The sequence below is a fragment of the Athene cunicularia genome, assembly GCF_003259725.1.
Source record: "Athene cunicularia isolate RWA chromosome 1 unlocalized genomic scaffold, athCun1 chr1_part1, whole genome shotgun sequence".
NCBI classification, from domain to species: Eukaryota; Metazoa; Chordata; class Aves; order Strigiformes; family Strigidae; genus Athene; species Athene cunicularia.
The window spans coordinates 22,247,910-22,266,954 of NW_020799091.1; the positions used below are offsets into that span (position 1 = coordinate 22,247,910).

General features: G+C 47.6%; 1 protein-coding gene across 3 annotated transcripts in view; it reads left to right on the forward strand.

Moving 5' to 3' along the window:
* ALOX5AP (arachidonate 5-lipoxygenase activating protein) overlaps window positions 1-18,417 on the forward strand; it is a 22,398-nt gene extending 3,981 nt beyond the window's left edge. The window contains exons 1-6 of one of the 3 annotated variants that reach the window (XM_026848339.1): window positions 8,439-8,493; window positions 9,431-9,552; window positions 14,534-14,633; window positions 15,825-15,895; window positions 16,831-16,912; window positions 17,557-18,417. In XM_026848339.1, the coding sequence (XP_026704140.1) occupies window positions 9,483-9,552; window positions 14,534-14,633; window positions 15,825-15,895; window positions 16,831-16,912; window positions 17,557-17,719 (486 nt within the window). In that variant the 5' untranslated portion in view covers window positions 8,439-8,493; window positions 9,431-9,482 and the 3' untranslated portion in view covers window positions 17,720-18,417. Of the gene's footprint in view, window positions 1-8,438; window positions 8,494-9,135; window positions 9,182-9,430; window positions 9,553-14,533; window positions 14,634-15,824; window positions 15,896-16,830; window positions 16,913-17,556 lie in introns of those variants that run through there. The other 2 variants (XM_026848356.1, XM_026848347.1) reach the window with 2 other exon arrangements.
* The last annotated feature ends 628 nt before the right edge of the window (window positions 18,418-19,045 follow it).

A 19,045-nucleotide genomic window follows, 5' to 3' on the forward strand; every position in this document is an offset into this window, starting at 1 on the left:
TGGGCGGGGAGGCCCGCGGGGTCCGGCAGCTGCGGCACTGAAATTACCGGAGGCCTCAGGGACAGGGGACAGGATTCACCCCACAATATTCACAGACCTGCGATAATTATTTTCAAGCGCAAATGGAAAGCGGAGACGCTGACAGGAATGTGTCAGGGCAAAAGAAACATCTCAAAGGGGAGCTGCGGGGATGACCCGGCGATCTACTGCCCAGGCAGCCTCCCTTCAGCTCTGAAAATCTCTACAATTACTTATTAAACATTCAATTTGTAGCCACCTAAAAGGTAATAAGGTGATAAGGACAGCTAACGTAATTGTGAAAACCATATTTGCCAAATGAGTGTAACTTGCCTTCAGGAATCCCAGGTCCCAGAGACAGAGGACAAAGGCTGGAGCGAGAAAGACCCTTGGTGGATGAAGATCAGGTCAGCAAATACTTAAGCAAACTGCACTCACATAAGTTCATGGGCCCTGATAGGATGTACCCACAAGTCCTGAAGGAGCTGGCAGATGGCTTTTCAAGGTCACTCCCAATCATCTTTGATTGATCGTGGTAACTGGGAGAAGCGCCCAAGGACTGAAGGAAAGCACATGTCACCCCCATCTTCAGGAAGGGTAGGAAGGATGACATAGGGAACTACAGGCTGGTCAAATTCACCTCAATCCCTGAGAAGGTGATGGGTGAGCTAATACTGGAAAGAGTCTTCAGGCACATCAAGGACACTGAAATAATCAGTAGTAGTCATCATGGCTTCACCAAGGGGAAGTCATGCTCCGACCAGCTTCCATGATGAAGTGATTGGCCTGGGGGCCCTGGGGATGAGGGGAGGGCAGTGGATCTTGTCCACATGGACTTCAGTAAGGCTTTGACACTGCCTCCTGTAAGATCTTCACAGAGAAGCTGTTGATATATGGGTTGGATAAACATATAGTGAGGTGAATTAAAAACTGGCTGAACAGTTGGGCCCAGAGGATGATGATCAGTGGCATGATCTATTTGGAGGCCAGTAACTAGTGGTGTACCCCAGGGATCAATACTGTTCAACATCTCCATTAATGATCTAGATGATGGGACAGAGTGTACCCTCAGCAAGTTTGCAGATGACAACAAACTCAGAGTGGCTGATAGACGAGGGTCATGCTGCTATCCAGAGGAAACTTGGTAGGCTGGAGAAATGGGCCAACAGGTGCCTCATGAAGTTCAACATGGAGAAGTGCAAAGTCCTACAGCTGGGGACAAACAATCCCATGCACCAGTACCCACTGGGGCACCCAGCTGGAAAGCAGCTTGTCAGAATGGAATCTGGGTGTCCTCATGGATACCAAGTTGAACATGAGCCAGCAGCGGACCTTTGTGACAAAGAAGGCAAATGGTATCCTGGGCTACATTAGACAAAACATTGCCAGCAGGTCGAGGGAGGTGATCCTTCCCCTCTGCACTGGTGAGTCCACACCTGGAGTGCTGTGTCCAGTTCTGGGCTCCCCAGTACAAGAGACATATGGACATACTGGAGACAGTGCAGCAAAGGGCCATGAAGATGTTGAAGGGACTGGAGCATCTCTCCTATGAGGAAAGGCTGAGAGAGCTGGGACTGTCCAGCCCAGAGAAGAGAAGGCTCAGGCGGATCTCATCAATGTATAAAAATACCCAAAGATAGGGTGCAAAGAGCCAGGCTTTTGTCATTGGTGTCCAGTGATGGGATCAGAGGCAATGGACCCAAACTGAAACACAGGAAGTTCCCTCTGAACATCAGGAAACACTTTTTCACTGTGAGCGTGACCACGCGCTGTCACAGGTTGCCTGGGAAGGTTGTGGACTCTTCCTTCTTGGAGGTATTCAAAAGCCTACTGGACATGGTCCTGGTCAACCAGCTCTAGGTGGCCCTGCTTGATCACGGGGTGGGACCAGAAGACTTCCAGAGGTCATCTCCAACCTCAACCCTTCTGTAATTTCAGTTAGTAGAATCTAGAGAGTTTTTTCATCAGTCCCCCAGTCAAAAGGAAGGGGTTTGAAAGGGCCAGTTGAATCTAGCAAATCAACAATTGTTTATGGGACTGGTGCCACAGCCATATGTTCAGCTCCTTAGACCATGGCACTCACTTTTAGAAACCAGGTCTAATGGGGGACAGAGTCCAGTCTGTCAGAGAAGGGGAAGAGCATCTTCAATTACAGGCTTGCTAAGCTGGTAAAGAGGGCTTTAAACTAAAGTTGCCAAGGAAAGCAAACTTCAATCCATCCTACTCCTACCAGCTCAATGCCAGTGCCAACAATAGATGCCCAGACCTTAGAGAGGAGCCACAGGTCAGCAGGTGGAGGTGTCACCCATTATATCACGAACCAGCTGGAGTGCATGGAGCTCTGCCTGAGAATGGATGAGGAGCTACCGGGAACTTATGAGTCAGGATTAAAGGGAAGGTAGGGACAGGAGATGTTATAGTGGGGGTCTGCTACAGGCCACTCCACCAGGAATACTGAGCTAATGAGACCTTCTATAGACAGATAGGAGCAACCTCATGTTCACAAGCCCTGGTCCTCATGGGGGACTTAAACTACCCTGGTATCTGTTGGAAGGACAACACAGCAGGGCACAAGCAATTCAGGAGGGTCCTGGAATGTGTCAATGATAACTTCCTTCTCCAAGTGATAGAGGCACCAACAAAGACAGGTGCTATGCTGGACCTTGTTCTCACCAGCAAGGAAGAGTTGGTAGGGAATGAGAAGCTCAAGGGCAGCATTGGCTGCCATGACCATGAAATGGTGGAGTTCAAGATCCTTACAGCAGTTCACTATCCTGGGCTTCAGGAGAGCAGATTTTGGCCTCTTCAGGGATCTGCTTTGCAGAGTACCATGGGATAAAGCTCTGGAGGGAAGAGGGGCCCAAGAAAACTGGTTGATATTCAAGGATCACCTCCTCCAAGCTCAGGAGCAATGCATCCCAACAAAGAGGAGGTCAGGTGAGAACTCCAGGAGGCCTTCAAGAAGCTCCTGAACAAACTCAAACACAAAAAGGAAGCCTACAGAGGGTGGAAGCAAGGTCAGGTAGCCTGGGAGGAGTACAGAGAAACACTCTGAGCAGACAGGGATCAAGTTAGGAAAGCTAAAGTCCTGAGAGAATTCAGTCTGGCCAGGGATGTCCAAGGCAACCAGAAAAGCTTCTATAGGTATGTCAGTGATAAAAAGGAGACTAGGGAATACGTGGGCCCTCTCCGGAAGGAAATGGATGACATGGTTATCTGGGATAGGGAGAAGGCTGAGGTACGCAACTATTTTTTGCCTCAGTCTTCACCGGCAAGTGCTCCAGCCACATCGCCCGAGGGGCAGAAGGCACAGACAGGGTCTAGGAGAATGACCCACTGCAGGAGAAGATCAGGTTCAAGACCATCTACAGAACCTGAAGGTGGACAAGTCCATGGGACCAGATGAGATGCATCTACACATCCGGAGAGAACTGGGGGATGAAGTGCTCAGCCACTATCCACCATATTTTAGAAGCTGTGGCAGTCCACTGATGTTCCTACTGACTAGAAAAGGTGTAACATAACCCCCTTTTTTAAAAAATGAAAAAAAAAGACCCAGGGAACTACAGACCAGTCAGTCTCACCTCTGAGCCCAGCAAGATCATGGAGCGGATCCTCCTGGAAACTATGCTAGGGCACATGGGGAATAAGGAGGTGATTGGTGACAGCCAACAGGGCTTCACTAAGGGCAAATCGTGCCTGACAAATTTGGTGTCACAAATTTGGTTGACAAGATTACAGGGTTGGTGGATAAGGGAAGGGAAACTGACATCATCTACCTGGACTTGTTCAAAGCTTTTGACACTGTCCCACATGACATCCTTGTCTCTGAATTAGAGACACATGGGTATGACAGATGGACCACTCAGTGGGTAAAGAATTGGCTGGGTGGTTGCACTTATTGTGGTCAACAGCTCAATGTCAAAGTGGAGAGCAGTGACAAGTGGCATTCCTCGGGGGCCAGTGTTGGGACTGGCATTAACATCTTTGTTAGCAACACAGACAATGGGATTGAGTGTACCCTCAGCAAGTTTGCTGATGACACCGTGTGGTGCAGTTGACACGCTGGAGGGAAGGGATGTGCCATCCAGAGAGACCTTGACAGGCTTGAGAGGTGGGCCCATGAAGACCTCATGAAGTTCAACACGGCCAAGTGCAAGGCCCTGCACATGGGTTGAGGCAATTCCAAGTACACAGGCTGGGTGGTGAGTGGATTGAGAGCAGCCCTGAGGAGAAGGACTTGGAGGTATTAGTGGATGAAAACTGAATATGACCCAGAAATGTGCGCTCAGCCCAGAAAGCCAGCCATATCCTGAGCTGCATCAAGAGAAGTGTGGCCAACAGGTCAAGGGAGGTGATTCTGCTCTGCTACTCCACTCTCATGAGACCCCACCTGCAGTGCTGTGTCCAGCTCTAAGGACCCCCAAAGAAGAAGGGCCTGTTGGAGTGGGTCCAGAGGAGGGCCACAAAGATGATCATGGGGATGGAGCACCTCCCCTGTGAGGACAGGCTGAGAGAGTTGGAGTTGTTCATCCTGGAGAAGAGAACGCTCCAGGAACACCTTATAGAGGCCTTCTGGTACTTAAAGGGGGCTACAAGAAAGATGGGAAGGTACTCTTTATCAGGGAGTGTAGGGATAGGACAAGGGCAAACAGTTTTAAATGGAAAGTAGCTAGATTCAGACTAGATACAAGGAAGAAATTCTTTCCTGTGGGGGTGGTGAGGCGCTGGAACAGGTTGCCCAGTGGTGTAGTAGCTGCCCCCTCCCTGGCAGTGCTCAAGGCCAGGTTGGACGGGGCTTTGAGCAACCTGGTCTAGTGGAAGGTGTCCCTGCCCATGGCAGGGTGTTGGAACTAGATGATCTTGAGGGTCCCTTCCAACCCAAACCATTCTGTAATTCTGTGAATTTCCTCCTGTGACAGGGTGGCTGGTTGCTGGAGCTATCTGGGGGCCACCATGATGACACCACATGATATCACAGTGGCTGCTGAGAAGCTGCTCCTTGGGAGCAAGACAGGGAGAGACAACAGCGAGGAAATCCCAGTGAGGTGGCTTGGCCACTCATTGGGCAATGCTCAAACCCTACTAATCCATAGCTTCCTGGGAAAGCACAGGGCTTTGCCGAAAAGGCCTCAGAAGGTGCTGTCCTGGGCCCTGTTCAATTCTCCAGTCTCCCAATGGCAGCGAAAATACCAAATCTGCAGATGTGCCCAGGTTGGAGGAGAGTTTCCAGTATCCTGGTGGAGGGGCTAGAATTCAAACTGGTCTCGCTACACTGAAGCAACACTTCAGGCTCAACCTGCTGACATTTAATAGATAAACCCAAACAACTTCTCTGTGGAAGGCGAGCTCTGGCACACAAACTCAGTTACACAGGGCTCGCTAGCGAGGCAGGAGTGCTGCAGAAATGGACCCAAGGGTGAAACACAGCTGCAGGGGTGTCAGCGGTGTGATGCTCCTATAAAAAAGCAAATTTTACTTGGGAGAGTGGTGGTGAGACGTGAAGGGTGAGGAGGAGGGGTGCATGGAGGGACTATGACCTTTGTCTTCAAGCGCTGTGCTTTGAGCTGAATTTGGGCAAATGGAGTAGGGAGACAGTAATGAAAAGGAAGAAGTCTGGGAAATGTGGAGAAGGAGGGGGTTTTGAGGCAGTGCTCTGACTGCTCCCACCATGTCATTCTCTTGGTGGCACAAAATGAAGTCAACATTTAAAAAACTGTACTGTCGCCCTTTTCTTTGTGTTGCATTTCATGTTTCCAGCCTTGTTCATGTTCTCCTTTGGAGTTTTGTCAGACTTTCGAAAGGATGTGATGCTGAAGCAGACTGACACTACGGCAGATAGCCACACACATATGTATGTGTACTACATATTGGTGGTTCTGTGGCACTTTAAGTTTGCAAAGCACAGTGCTAATATTAACCAACCAGTCCAAGGGGCTTGTATCCTGTTGCATGTATGATAAAGCATGATGTCTGTGTGTTTACTGACATCATATATAGGAACTTCACAGAAGCAGCTTTTATTTCACTGAGACACACTTTCACTGGAGTCCTTGCAGCTGAGTGCTGAGCAGAGTGAGGAGGGGAGAGGGAGAGGGGGAGAGGAGAGATGAGCATCCCAAAAGATATTTATAGATGTGTGTTCCCAGTCCTTTCCTCTTCAGTATGAAAGCAATTCTACGAAAGGATTATTTTGACTGGCTGTTCAAGATTTCCAGAGGAGGAGATTAATGTGCAGGAAGCCTCGCAGCGCCACTGGAAAAGCTCGCTGGCTTTGCAGATTTTCATGAGCTTCATGGCTCACTGTGTCAAGGTTATCTTCCTCAGACAGGAAGATATGGATGTCAAATAGCAATGCAGCAAGCAGGAGGGCTGGTGTCTGACAGCAGCTGCTGAAGTGCAGAATTATCTGTGCCTGGAGGGCGCCCACCACAACTGGGGTTACAGCAGCTGCAGGCACTGTTCCCCAAAGTGTGTGTCCCTCCCCCCATTTTTTGGTGCCTGCTTGAGAAAACTCCCTATTTCAGATGGCCAAGTGGGCTATGATGGAGGTATCTTGCACCAATCTTTTTCCGAGATGGATAGGGTTTTCCGGTGGTGCCAACTTTGCATGACCCACACAGCGATCCTGTATATATTTCACAAAAGAAGGGGAGGCAAGAGCCACCCAGATGTTTAAATGTCAGGGAGAGGGAACAATTTAATGTATAGATATGGTAAAAGCTATTTGCCGAGTCATCTCAACCCCACCTTAGCCTTCCCTTACCAAGGAGATTCTCTGAATTGCAAAAAAAAATTACCAGAACCTCCTTCCATCCTGCAGCTATTCCAGTGCCAAGGAGTACGAAAAGATAATATTCCCCCCCTCAAAGGGTTTCTGCTCTGTCCAATTATGTTTACAACAGTGTTGATCTGCCACAGGAAAGGGATGGTAATTATTTTTCCAAGTCTCTCACATCCTCTTGATTTTCTCTGCTTTTCCTTGAGCAGAGCCCTCAGAGTGATGGTGCACTTAAAAAAAAAACCCAACCAACAAACCAACCAAAAACAAAACCAAAAAAAACCCTCACCCTTGCAGTTCCTATTTTAAGGCAGACATACCAAACAGATTCTTGATGGGAAAGCTTTTTTCTCCCTGAACATCTAGAAATCAGCTTAGCAAGCCCTGGAATTGATGGGTTTGGACTTTTTGCAGGGATGAGGGTGTTTCCTCCACATATATGTGAGGGATGACTTTGGGGTGAGCCTTAGCAGGAGGATGTAACAGGCTGTGTTTCCAGTGAAGCGCCAGTGCTGCCGGTGCGTCCTCCATGCCAAGCAGTGCCAGGGGGCAGGAGAGAATTGGAAGGGTCAGAGCAGAAGAGCACAGCAGTTATGGGGATATGGTGAGAGGTGCTGAGCGGCAGGAAAGCAAAGAGATGGAAAACAAAAAGCAGGATGAGGAGAAAGTGAAGGTATTGGCCTCACAACCCAGCCTCCACATGGGGTATGTTTTATTTTTAGGGGCATTATGACAACTTCAAACCTTAGCAGCCTGATTCCTACCCCCTTTAATATGAGACTCCTGCCAAACTGAAGATACCTTTGGGAAGTCTTTGAAAGCAGGGAACTCTGTGCATTTCTGTGACAAGTTGGAGGAGATCTCAGAGCAGGCTCATCTGTTTTTACTGCCCCTTTTAAAGCAAGCCTGAAGCTGCCTCACAGGTTTTCACTGGTGTAAAACAGGCAGAAGAAAGAGAAGAATCAGTGCCTGCTGTGGGAGGACAGCTGGGAGTCATCCTGCTGCAGATGCCCTGAGGATCTGTGCTGTCTCCTTCGCCCTCTCCAGTCAGCGGCTCCCTCATACCTGCCCGTGTTCATGCACAGGTCCTTTCCTCATGGTCATGGCATTAGTCTCTGCTTGGACAATATTCTTCTTTTGACTTAGTTCCGTAACTGCTTTTAGGTGATGGGTTTTCCTCTTCAGGAGATTAGTAGAAGCTTAGCATTAAATACCATCCTTAAATACCAGCTATGATCCTGTACTCAGTAGACCACAAAACATAAACTTTGATGCTCCAGTAAGAAAAGGCCATTTTGTGGGGAAAAAGAGAACTTCAGTCCTAATAAAAGCATTTGGCCTAATAAAAGGCCAGATCTCAACCTAGATACTGTTTATGGCCTTGCTGCTCACACAGCTGTGTCTGTGTGAGCTATAGGGAAAGTATCTTAAAAGACAAACTTCTTTTATTAACAGAAGGTCACAATTCACAGTTAATCACACACCTTTCAGCCAGCATGTTTCTGTATATTTGCTTGTACCCAAAGTACCTGAGAGTTTTCCATATCTAATACGACAGATGATAATAATTTGCATGATATAGAGACTGGATAAAAACACTGTTGTCGGTAAAAGTGTACCCATTGAACAAGATGGATTTCTCAGCTTGGCCCCTGCTGGGAAGTCCTACCAGGCTGCGTCCCATCCAGAGAGAGGTAACCAGTTAGCCAGCCGTGGTTTGGATGCTGGCAGCATTCAGACCTTCTGGATAGCATGTGGTGGAGTACAGATGGAGCAAAGGTTGTCCAGGGCTCAGTCCGCTGAAAATGTTACTTTTGTTAGTGTTAAATTCCTACTAAAGGTAAGCATTTTTCATAAGGCTTTTCCCCATCAGAACATGGGCAAACAGGAGCAGAGTGGTTATTGTTGGCAAGTGCTGTGCACTTTGGGTGAGGATGCTTTCCAGTGATCTGAAAGAAGCTGTGAGACTTTCTGCATCCGTCTAACACTGCAGCCAGTGCTTCCCTGTCATCTCTGTCATGGGGCTGAAGCAAGGCATGAACATGCTGCAGTAATTATATTCATCCATATTGGGCTTAGACTGCTAAAATTAGGGTACAATTGCAAAGTTTCAGCATGTAAAATGTTGAATGCTAGTAGTGGTAACTGTCTTCCAGGGAGTTTTTGTATGGAGAAGGATACAGGTTCCATCCCTGGTAATGAAAGACATTTTTGTACCCACCTGCAATGCTCACACCATTTGCCAACATTACTTCTCCTCCCAGCTATTTTGGGGTGGTTGGGCACTTGCAGGCAATGACATAATAGCCTAGTTGGTCTCTTCCAGCCTTTCTGCTGTTCCAAACAGCTGGCCAAATGCTCAGACATACTTTAGATATCAAGGTTGCTATTTTGCTTGTATGCAGGAAGGGCAATAGATATCTTTCCACATTATATATCTTCTTAGATTACAGACATATAAGCTCTTGTTTGACTGCGCTTCCTCTGTATATGATGAGTGAGTGAGTCTGTGGCTGTGTGGCTCTGATGGGCAGCTGAGAACAGCATGCTGCCAGTGTCCTGTGAAGCCATAGGAAGTGTTTCATGTTTCAAGATAAGAAAGACCTTCATTTCCTCCTTCTGTGTTTGCAGGGCTGAGCTGCTGCAGAGGTTGCACGCTCCACCCAGACAGCCTGCTCGCAAAATGGACCAGGAAACCCTGGGAAGCGTTGTCCTGCTCGCCATCATCACCTTGATAAGTGTTGTCCAGAATGGTAAGACAAAAATAACCATTTAATTAAGGACTAAGAGGGAGCTGAAAAAAGTTTAGGATGAAGTATGATGATCTGATCTTTGGATAGATAATCTGTGTTTATAAGTGCATGTGTGCTTAGGCATGACTTTGGCTTTAAAAACTATCTTCTAAGCATATAATTTTGCATGCTGTTGTTGCAGTACCTTGGCAGTCACATGGTCCTACTTTGTGATATTCTACAATGTGTTCTTTATACATATGTCAGCTAATGAAAGGACTAATATGCTGGGGTATTCTGTGACAATATGCATTTCAATTTGATGACTGAGTCCTCCTTTCCTGGCTAAAGTCGCTAACATGGCCAGACAGGGCTGCTCTCCAGCTGGAGCCCTGATGCCATGGGCAAGGGCGGGGGCCCTGGGGGCCTGGGATCAATCAGACCTTTGCACAGAGCTTGGTGAAGGGAGCAGAAATGCACCGATTCGTTGGAGGACTCTGTCTGGGGTTTTGTGGGCAGACAGCTCCCATGTTTTCCTGAATTTCCAGGTCCTACAGTCCAACTAACTTCAATTAACTGCAGTCCCAAGAACACTGTGCATTTCCCACAATGGAGAAGTTTCCTTTTCTAGCTCTTATTCTGACCTTTATAATTCCTACTATTCGGGATGGTTTAAATAAAACAACTTTCTTGTGCAAATATGATTTTAACTTTACCATCGTCTCTTACAAATACTTAATCATTTTAGCAAGAAATTCTACCCAGAATACAGAACAGGGAGTGAGTTTTGCCCCAGCTGCACTAAGATAGCCCTGGTTCAAGGAGAGTCAGCAGTGGGATGGGGGGCTGATGCAAATGCTAGAACTCTCCTGTGAATGCTTCTTGGTACGAATGGGAGGTTTCCAACTAAGTGCAAACCCCATATTCAGTCTGAGGAAATGGACTATTCTTGGGCTGCTGCAAAGGGAGGAAGTGGTGGAAAGTTCAGTGTAAGCCTGGCTGCCACACAGCAAAAAAGAGAGAGATGTGGAGACGGGTTTAGTTTCGACATAGGCACTAAATGACACATTGTTTAACCCAACACTGTTTTCTGGTAAATGCACACCATGTGACATCACCAGAATACGGCTTGTTGAGATCAGACCACATGTTGCAATTAAAAAAAATGTGTAAAATATTTATTGTTATTTAACCAAATATACAGTGTTTTCTCCTCTTACTCTGAAAGTTGGGCATTTGCCTTCCAGCCTGACATGCACTGTCATCTCATGGAAATCTGTCTGTGAAATTACTGACCCAACTGCTGCAAATGGACAGCATGAGGCTTGGCAGAGGACTTAGTGTGCCAAGCACGAGTGGCACACAACTTGAAAGCATGAATTCAGACCTTGCAACATCTGATTTCCTCCTAACAGGTTTTCTGTCTAGAAAAAACAGACTGATAATGCAGTCCTGCAACAAATGCAATAATTAAGGCAGTAGAAATGCTTGTCAAGGGATATCAGTTGCACTGAACTCTTGCTATGTATCTGGTTCAGCAAAGCACTTGCACATCTGCTTGACTGTCTTTAAGTACGTGAAGTAAGTACCATGTAAATTCAGGTTAGGAAACAGTCTGGGTGAATGCTGTTATTCCCAAAGCTGGAGGTAGGCTATGGTGCTGCCCCAGCCTGGCGTCCATTTACTGCGACCTTGTTCATGTTGGGAATCTCCATGTCCTACAGAATGACTCATGCAGCCAAATGCCTCTGGGTTACACATGTAGCTTTTAGGTTTCATTCTTGCGTCAGATGTTGCAATTTAGCAGCTTTCAGGGAAAATCAGTGGTCATCACTGAGCAGATTGGGATGGAGGAAGCAAAGTGAAGCCAGTGGAAAGAATAGGCAACCTGTGCGTTTGTCAGCACTCGATGGGCTGGAGCTTCAGTGTATGGTTCTGTTGTCATGAACTTGTGAAACAACCAGGCTTGGATTGAATGAACCCTTGTACATTAATTTGACCAGAGTGGGACTGCAGCGGTTCAGGCCCAGGGCAGCCCGTGCAGCCCTGAAGCCTTAGGGCATCATCTCCCCGTGCAGCTGAGCTGAATTAAACCCCTCAACTCCATCGTTGCTCTGCTCACTTATCTCATTCAGGCTTGTGAAACCATCCTTTTGCCTTGAGGTTCAGAGTAAAGAGCAGGAAATATAACCATGGGGTTGCAAGCTGCTTCATTCTGTAGTGCTCCATTTCCCCAATGCCAGGTTAACAGCAGCCCAATGTTGCTGAGATAGGAGTGCAGACCTGTGGCAAGGTTCACCCCTGGATGTGATCTGTCAGCTCTGCTCTGATCCCTTGCAGAGCTTCAGTTTGTCTGAGCCTCAGGCAGGTGGGACCCACCTCTTGGTCTGCCTTCTGGAGAGATCTGAGGAGCCTGCAGGGTGTGTGAGGTTGACAGAGCTAAGGAGCGACAGAACTGAGAAGCCACTTCCAGGGTGAAAAGCTCATTTGAAGCAGGAGGCTCTACCTCTTCATATCAGAGAATCACAGAATCATTCAGGTTGGAAAAGACCCTTGGGATCATCAAGTCCAACCATCAGCCCTACTCTACAAAGTTCTCCCCTACACCATATCCCACAACAACTCATCTAAACAACCCTTAAACACACCCAGGGATGGTGACTCCACCACCTCCCTGGGCAGCCTATTCCACTGTCTGGCCACTCTTTCTGTGAAAAATTTTTTCCTAATGTACAGTCTGAACCTCCCCTATTGCAGTTTAAAGCCATTCCCTCTTGTTCTGTCACTAATCACCTGTGAGAAGAGACCAGCACCAACCTCTCTACAATGTCCTTTCACGTAGCTGTGGAGAGTGATAAGGTCTCCCCTCAGCCTTCTCTTCCTCAAACTAAACAGTCCCAGCTCCTTCAATCACTCCTCAATTGACTGTGTGTGAGATGCTGGGTTCCCTTCTGAATCACTATCCTCACCTTGGGAGTCCTGAGGAAATATAGACACTGCAGAGGGTTAGAGGTGATTGACCCAGGCATTTTCTCTACTGAAGAGATGGACCTTTTGTGTGAGGTGGTTGTTTAAGCTCTTTCTTGAGTGAATGGAGAAAGTTCAGCACTTCAGTTGAGTGGTTTGTCTCATGCCAGTAGCTCTCTGAGGGATGGATTGATCTCTGGAGGTGCCTTTCCTCTGTTTCCCTCTGTCACTGTTTACAGAGGGAAAACATCCATCTCCCCAATATTTTTCAATGTCTTAATGTTGTTTGCCCTAATGCCATCTGTTGACCAAGGATCCATACACCATGTCAGAGATAGCAAGAGCTTCCTGGACAGATGCTTGGACCTCAACAGCCAGATCCTTCCCAGGAGACCCAGCATGCCCATGCCTGCTAAGCCTTGATTCCAGAGACTGTGCATCAAGAGTGTCACCACTGGCATCTCCAAGTTCTCTTCCTAAGTGACCGTTGGACATGTCTGCATTCAGCCTGATGGCTCTTGGCATTGTGGAGCCTCTCTGCAGCGGTACACTGGCATTTGGGATGTGGCAGCACCTGTGGCAGTGGAGAGAGAGATGTAGCTTACTCTTGGGCTTCTGTGAAGCTGTGGCATTTTCTAGTGACTTCATGTACATGCTAAAAGAAAGGGAGGAGGTATGCTACATATCCCAGTGAGCCCACGCAGTCCCAGACCTGCAGGAAGTGGTTTCCCATCACAGCAACTTTGCACTGTACAAAAACTTGCTGTCCAACCTAGTCCTCTTCATCTAGGTCCTCTTAGACCCCGTAGGCAGGTTAATAACCCCATACCAAAGGCTGGGGTTGCGGGCAGATGGAGATACCAGGAGCTCTTGGTGGCTGTGCTGTATGCTCTGGGTCCCTCAGGGCCAGCTCCTCCAGGAGCCAGCCAGGGCACCATGCTGGTGGCAGTAGGAAGGTCTGCAGCCTGGCTCAGAGTGGGGACACTGGCTTAAAGCACTGCAGATTTTTCTAGAGAAGGACTATGTACCCAGGGAATCACACTGGAAGGCAAAATCTCAGTAGCGATGAAGTAGTAGTGAAGGCAATGGATGTACAAAAGACCTACTTAGAGCATCAGTGAGGGCAAAAAAGAGGTAACTCTTCAGATTCCAAGGATGAAATCCTGCAGATTGTCAAGTTACAGTTCTATTGTTACAATAATGTCTTTCCTGATGGGTTATCTTTTATAAATATCTTTGATTAATTTTCTAAAAAACATAGAATGATTTGAGTACACTGAGATGGGATGCACAACAATACAAAGCCTGCAGCTTGTAGCCTGTCAGGTCTCTGTTTGGTGTATTTAGACACATGATTGATGGTCTTGTGTTTAGTGTCATCAGATAAAATGTATTTGTCAAGTGCATGATACATTATCTTGAGGTGCTGCGTTTTTGCAGCAGCTAACACCCTGACACAACACTGTTGCTTAAAAGGAGGATACACACAAGATGGACACATAGAGATCAGTCATCAGGACCAAGTTTTCAATGGGCCCTTCTGGAATATTAACCAGCCCTGCAGGATGTTCCTGGTTTGTCAAATGGGTATCACTAAAAGAGAACAGACTCCCTTGTCTCCCTGCTCTGTTACAGAGGCAGATTTGGGTTTGGCATCTCTGACTGGAAAGCCTTTTTCCTGCTGGGAGCTCAAAGGTCTGAGTCAGGACTGTACTTGTACAGCAGACAGAGGTGCAGGCTGCCAGAAGTGCAGTGCGGGGATGAAACAGGACTCAGAGGTGAGAGCCTGCCACCAGTCACATACAGAGACATGGAGATGTCTGAGGTTGCATCACACTGTGCCCTTGCACAGGGGGTTTGGTTATACCTCAGTGATAGAGCGAGCACGCTGACCACATCCTGCATCTCCACACACATGCATCCTCTCCGGCCGTCCAGCCTGGATGGCTGCAAGAACAGAGCTGAGACCACAACCCAACTTCTGCAGTATCTCCAAATTACATCTCAGACTGAACACTTTGTGTTTTTTTAACAGCTTTTTTTGCTAGCAAAGTGGAGCATGAAAGCAAACACTGCAATGGCAAGGGGTTCCAGCGGCCGGGATCCTCTGCCTTTGACCGCGTGTACACTGCCAAGTGAGTAAGCAAGCCCTGAGAAGTCGGTGGGGACGGAGTGGGGTTTGTCACTCTCTTTGTTAAGGTTTAATCCAAGCTCTGTTACAGACTTTGCTTTGCAGTCCCACTGCTGTGCATTGCAGTGGCATTTAGACCCAAGGTTCTCCTGTATGTTTGCTGGTGAATCCAGCTCCTCTCTGGACACCGAGTGCTGTATTTATACTGGACTTGAAGCCCTTATGTGTATTATGTTCCTTCATTTGGGAGCCTGTTCACGCAGCAGTAGCTCATGCTGGAAGTGTGATACAAGCACTGCTGGTGTCCCAAGGGCACTGCGGCTCAAAAGAAAGAGCCAGTGGAGAGGTGCCAACTTGCTGAGGAGCAGGTCAGTGGCAGAGTTCGTACAAACCCCTCGATCCCCAGCAGCTCCCTCGGCACGCGGCGCTCTTCTCTACCACATCCTTACCTCCTGTCTTTGACATCCCTTCAGAGAGCGTAGGGGAAAATTAATTCCAACCCAGAAGAGAAAAGAACATAAAATATTTTTTATTACCCGTGAAGTACTGGCAATATGCTAGAAACTGGATGGGATGTCTAAGTGCTGCCCTTCACAGGTGTGCAACTTCCACCAAGGGCAGAGTGCTTTCCCCTCAGAAAGCATTCCTGGCCAAAGGAGGCAGCTGGAAATCATTCTTGTTCCCCTGCAAAGACACTTGTTAACTCTGTGAGACAGAGTATTTGTAGTCTCATTCTCTGTTTGTTGGTTTCATGCAGCTTACAGTGCCAATAACTTGATTAATATGACTTAATTACAAGTATTTTCCAAGCCAATAAAGCACACAGCATCTATTATACACATGCCATGATCAAACAGGTTAGAGAAGGAAAGTGGCTTTCACAGGTGCCAGACATGTGTGCAGGGAGGTTTGTTTTCCTCATCAGTCAGAACAAAGGCATCCATTAACCAAGTGAGGATACAGGGAAATCTACGGGCGAGGCAGCCCTCATATTTGGGCATGGACATACCAGTCAGCTCCTGGCAGCTGCCTGCTGCAGGCAAGTTGGGGGCCTCCCACCACTCTGGAGTAAGTCCATTTGCAGCAGTGTTAGTGCAACCCAAATTCACACCCCACCATCCTTTGCTGGTGAAACATGCTGATTTTGTTTCTATTTGCCTGTGTTCTGATTTTGGTCTGATAAATTCCTTTCTAGCCAGAACTGCGGACATGCATACCCTACATTTCTGGCTGTGCTTTGGTGCGCTGGCCTTCTCTGCAGCCCAGGTAACACACAGGTTTTTCCCCTCTTCAACCTTGTACCACTTTCAGCAAGGGATGACAAGCACTTTGAAGGTTACTCTTTTAGCGACCAAGTTCTCCTGAAGTGAGGGGACCGGTCTCACCCAGCTGTCCTGCAGCTACCCATGCTGCTTAATTAACAGCACACTCCCTGGCACGGTTTATGCCAACAGGTGTGTTCCTAGACACCATTTCCTATACAGGTGTTACAGATGAGATCCCTGTTTTCAGTGGAGGGTTTAGTACTTGGGTGCTGGATGCTATGTTATTCACCCTCAGGACTGGAAATGGAATCATTGGATTACACTGCCAGAGCTCTCAGCTCTTCCCAATGCTGAGGGCAGCCCAGGAGTATTTGTCTGCATTTCTAAATACAATCCCCTTCAATGCAGTTTGAGTTACCCTAAAGCTAAGATGAGTACTTTCCTGAGGTCTGTGGCAATTTTTTATGCAAGAGAGGAGTTTCTTGACTAGAAGAGGAGCTTTTGCTTGCAGGTGTGGGGAAAGCTAGAATTAGGGGCAAAAGAGGAAAAGCCCCTTTTTACATGCTCGGAAATGAGTATTGGACCATAGTATAGTCCTCCACCTGCTCCTAGAGAAGTGCATCTATTGCCTGCCTTTTACTTCTGGTGAAAGCAGTGACTGAACTGGCTCTCTCCCTCCCGAGCTCAGCATGACCCACACCAGGTTTCTGCAGCTGCAGGCAGGATTATACCCACAGTCTTCCAAAAAGCTGGTGTGAGGGCAAATCAAGTGCTCTTTTTCCCACACAAAGGTCCAAAGGTCTCTGTCCTTCCCCCATTGCTCATCCCACAGCCCGAGGCTGAAGGTTCCCATTTCCTGGTCCAGCCCGGCAGCAGATGGGGACAGTACGAGACCCAGGCTGGTGTTTGTAACGCCTTGTTTTACCCTTTACCCAGCTCCTGCCGCCTTTGCCGGCCTGATGTACTTGTTTGTGAGGCAGAAGTACTTTGTGGGCTACCTCGGAGAAAGGACTCAGAGGTAAGGACTTGCAGAACCTTTTTACAAAATTCAGGATGCAGCAGCAGTGCAGCTGGACATTGCCACTTCCACAGGTACAGCCACTGGCTCATAGTGGTGTCTGTGGTGGCTGCTTGCACAGGGTAGTGTGGAAAAGCCCCCCTCTTCTGGGTGCATGGGAAGAGTTGTGAGAGATGTGGGAGGTGCGGCGGCACTGGGGTCAGGGGAGCTGGAGGAACAGAGCGGCTGCTTCAGCAGCTCCTCCTCATAGCATCTGCAAACCCAGATGCATTTGTGTGTTTGTGCCCCTATTTGCACAAGATCTTCATTTTATTTTAATAAAGCTCTTTATGCACATGTGGAACAATTTTGTCCCACAGCTTGTGATGGCTGAGAAGACCTACAAGTCCTTATGAATAGCCACATTTGTGAGCAGCAGCCTAAGCTGAGCACAGGAGGCCAAATCCAGACCCAAATGGATCCTGAAAATGTCATTTAAGAGCTCGCAGCTGCCTTGCAATGCAAGACAGAGCAGAAATTTGCCCCTTCTGTCTCAGCCCCTGAGGTCTTTCATCTGGTCTCTACACAGAGTCCAAAATCTGAGGATGTCTTGCATGAGGTGACATATGTTAACTAATTGCTTCCTCTTCTTTCTGTCTCCTTAGTACTCCTGGTTACTTGTTTGGAAAACGCATCATTTTGTTCCTGTTCCTCATGTCTGTGGCCGGAATACTCAACTACTATCTCATCTTCTTTTTTGGAAGTGACTTTGAAATGCACATAAAAACAATAACCAGCGCAATCTCTCCGTTGCTGCTCATACCCTAGCTCCCTGGAGCACTGAGAGGGTCAGCGTGCTTAATATATTGATACCCAGAAGCAGCCATAATTCAACTGTTTAAGAAACGAACCCGTAACCCTTTTAGATTGCTGTAAATCTCATGCTTGATGGGCTTTGTAGTTTGATTTAACCTTGCTTTTTCCTTCAGGAAAAAGATTTACTGTGAGCACTTGGCATGCCCAAGGAATGGTAACAACTTCCAGTTAATTCTTTTTTCCCTAAACTGCAAGCTGATTGCATGACTGGAAGGGACATTGTATGCTTGCTTCATAACTGCGTTGTACTTAGCTTTTGTCCCAAAAGCCAGGATCCTCTCAGCGTTCTTCCTGACTGATGGCTCCCACAGATATCCTCAATCATAGACATAAAGCCTTTTGCCAGCATCCCACATGCCCCTGCCCACGCAAAGCGCAAAGGCATGGACCAGCCTCTTTGCCTACCCTTTCCCGCCCGTTTGTTGATGACTGAGCTCCCACTGATTCAAGAGGGCAGAAAATTGGCCTAGGTCTGGTCTTCCTTCATAAATATTCATGTGCATAACACTCCCAACACTGATCTCATTTACACTTCAGCCTTTTTGTTCTCCCAGAGCTGTGGAAAGGGGTCTTGCGTAAATGAGGAGCTGGTGTATTGACAGTGGGGTTGGTTTTGTTTCGCTTGGCTTTGTTTAATAAAACAGCCTAAAAGGATGAAATCTGTTTGGTCCCATCTTCTTTGCCTGGTGCATGATCCCAGTGCTCCATGTCTTGGCATCTGGCCAGTGAGCAGAGCAAGAGGAGCAGCACTGGGCTCTTTGTGCGAGCTTCTAATCACTCTGGGCACGGCCTCACAAGGATCCCCATTTAACAACTCCCTCTCTATTATCAAGTTCAATTTTCTGCCTCTGCCACTAACAATGTGCCCCTACAAGTCCGTACTGAGGAGCAGTTTTGATTAGAGAAGTGGACTGAGATAGGCAAACAGGCCGGTGCAATCTTTTTTAACGTTGCTGCCCTCTGAGTGGTTAAGCTCTTAAGCCTGTTTGATTATTGCATGCAGGGTGGACAAAGCTGTATTTTATGACTCCTTTGGGAGGGTCAGAGACTCCTCACTATGTGAGAAGAGGGTTTGCAGAGCTGTTTGCAAATGCAGCTGCAGAAAGCCACCTGCCTTTGTATCACACCAAGGCTGGTGGGTTTTGTTGCTGCCCAAAGTGGCAGAGGCACTTGTGCATGGCTGCTCTCCTTGGCATCTGACCATTCACACTATCAAAATAGCATACTTTTTTTAACATTTTCTAAGTTAATTTTAGACATGAAAGATTATTAATGAAC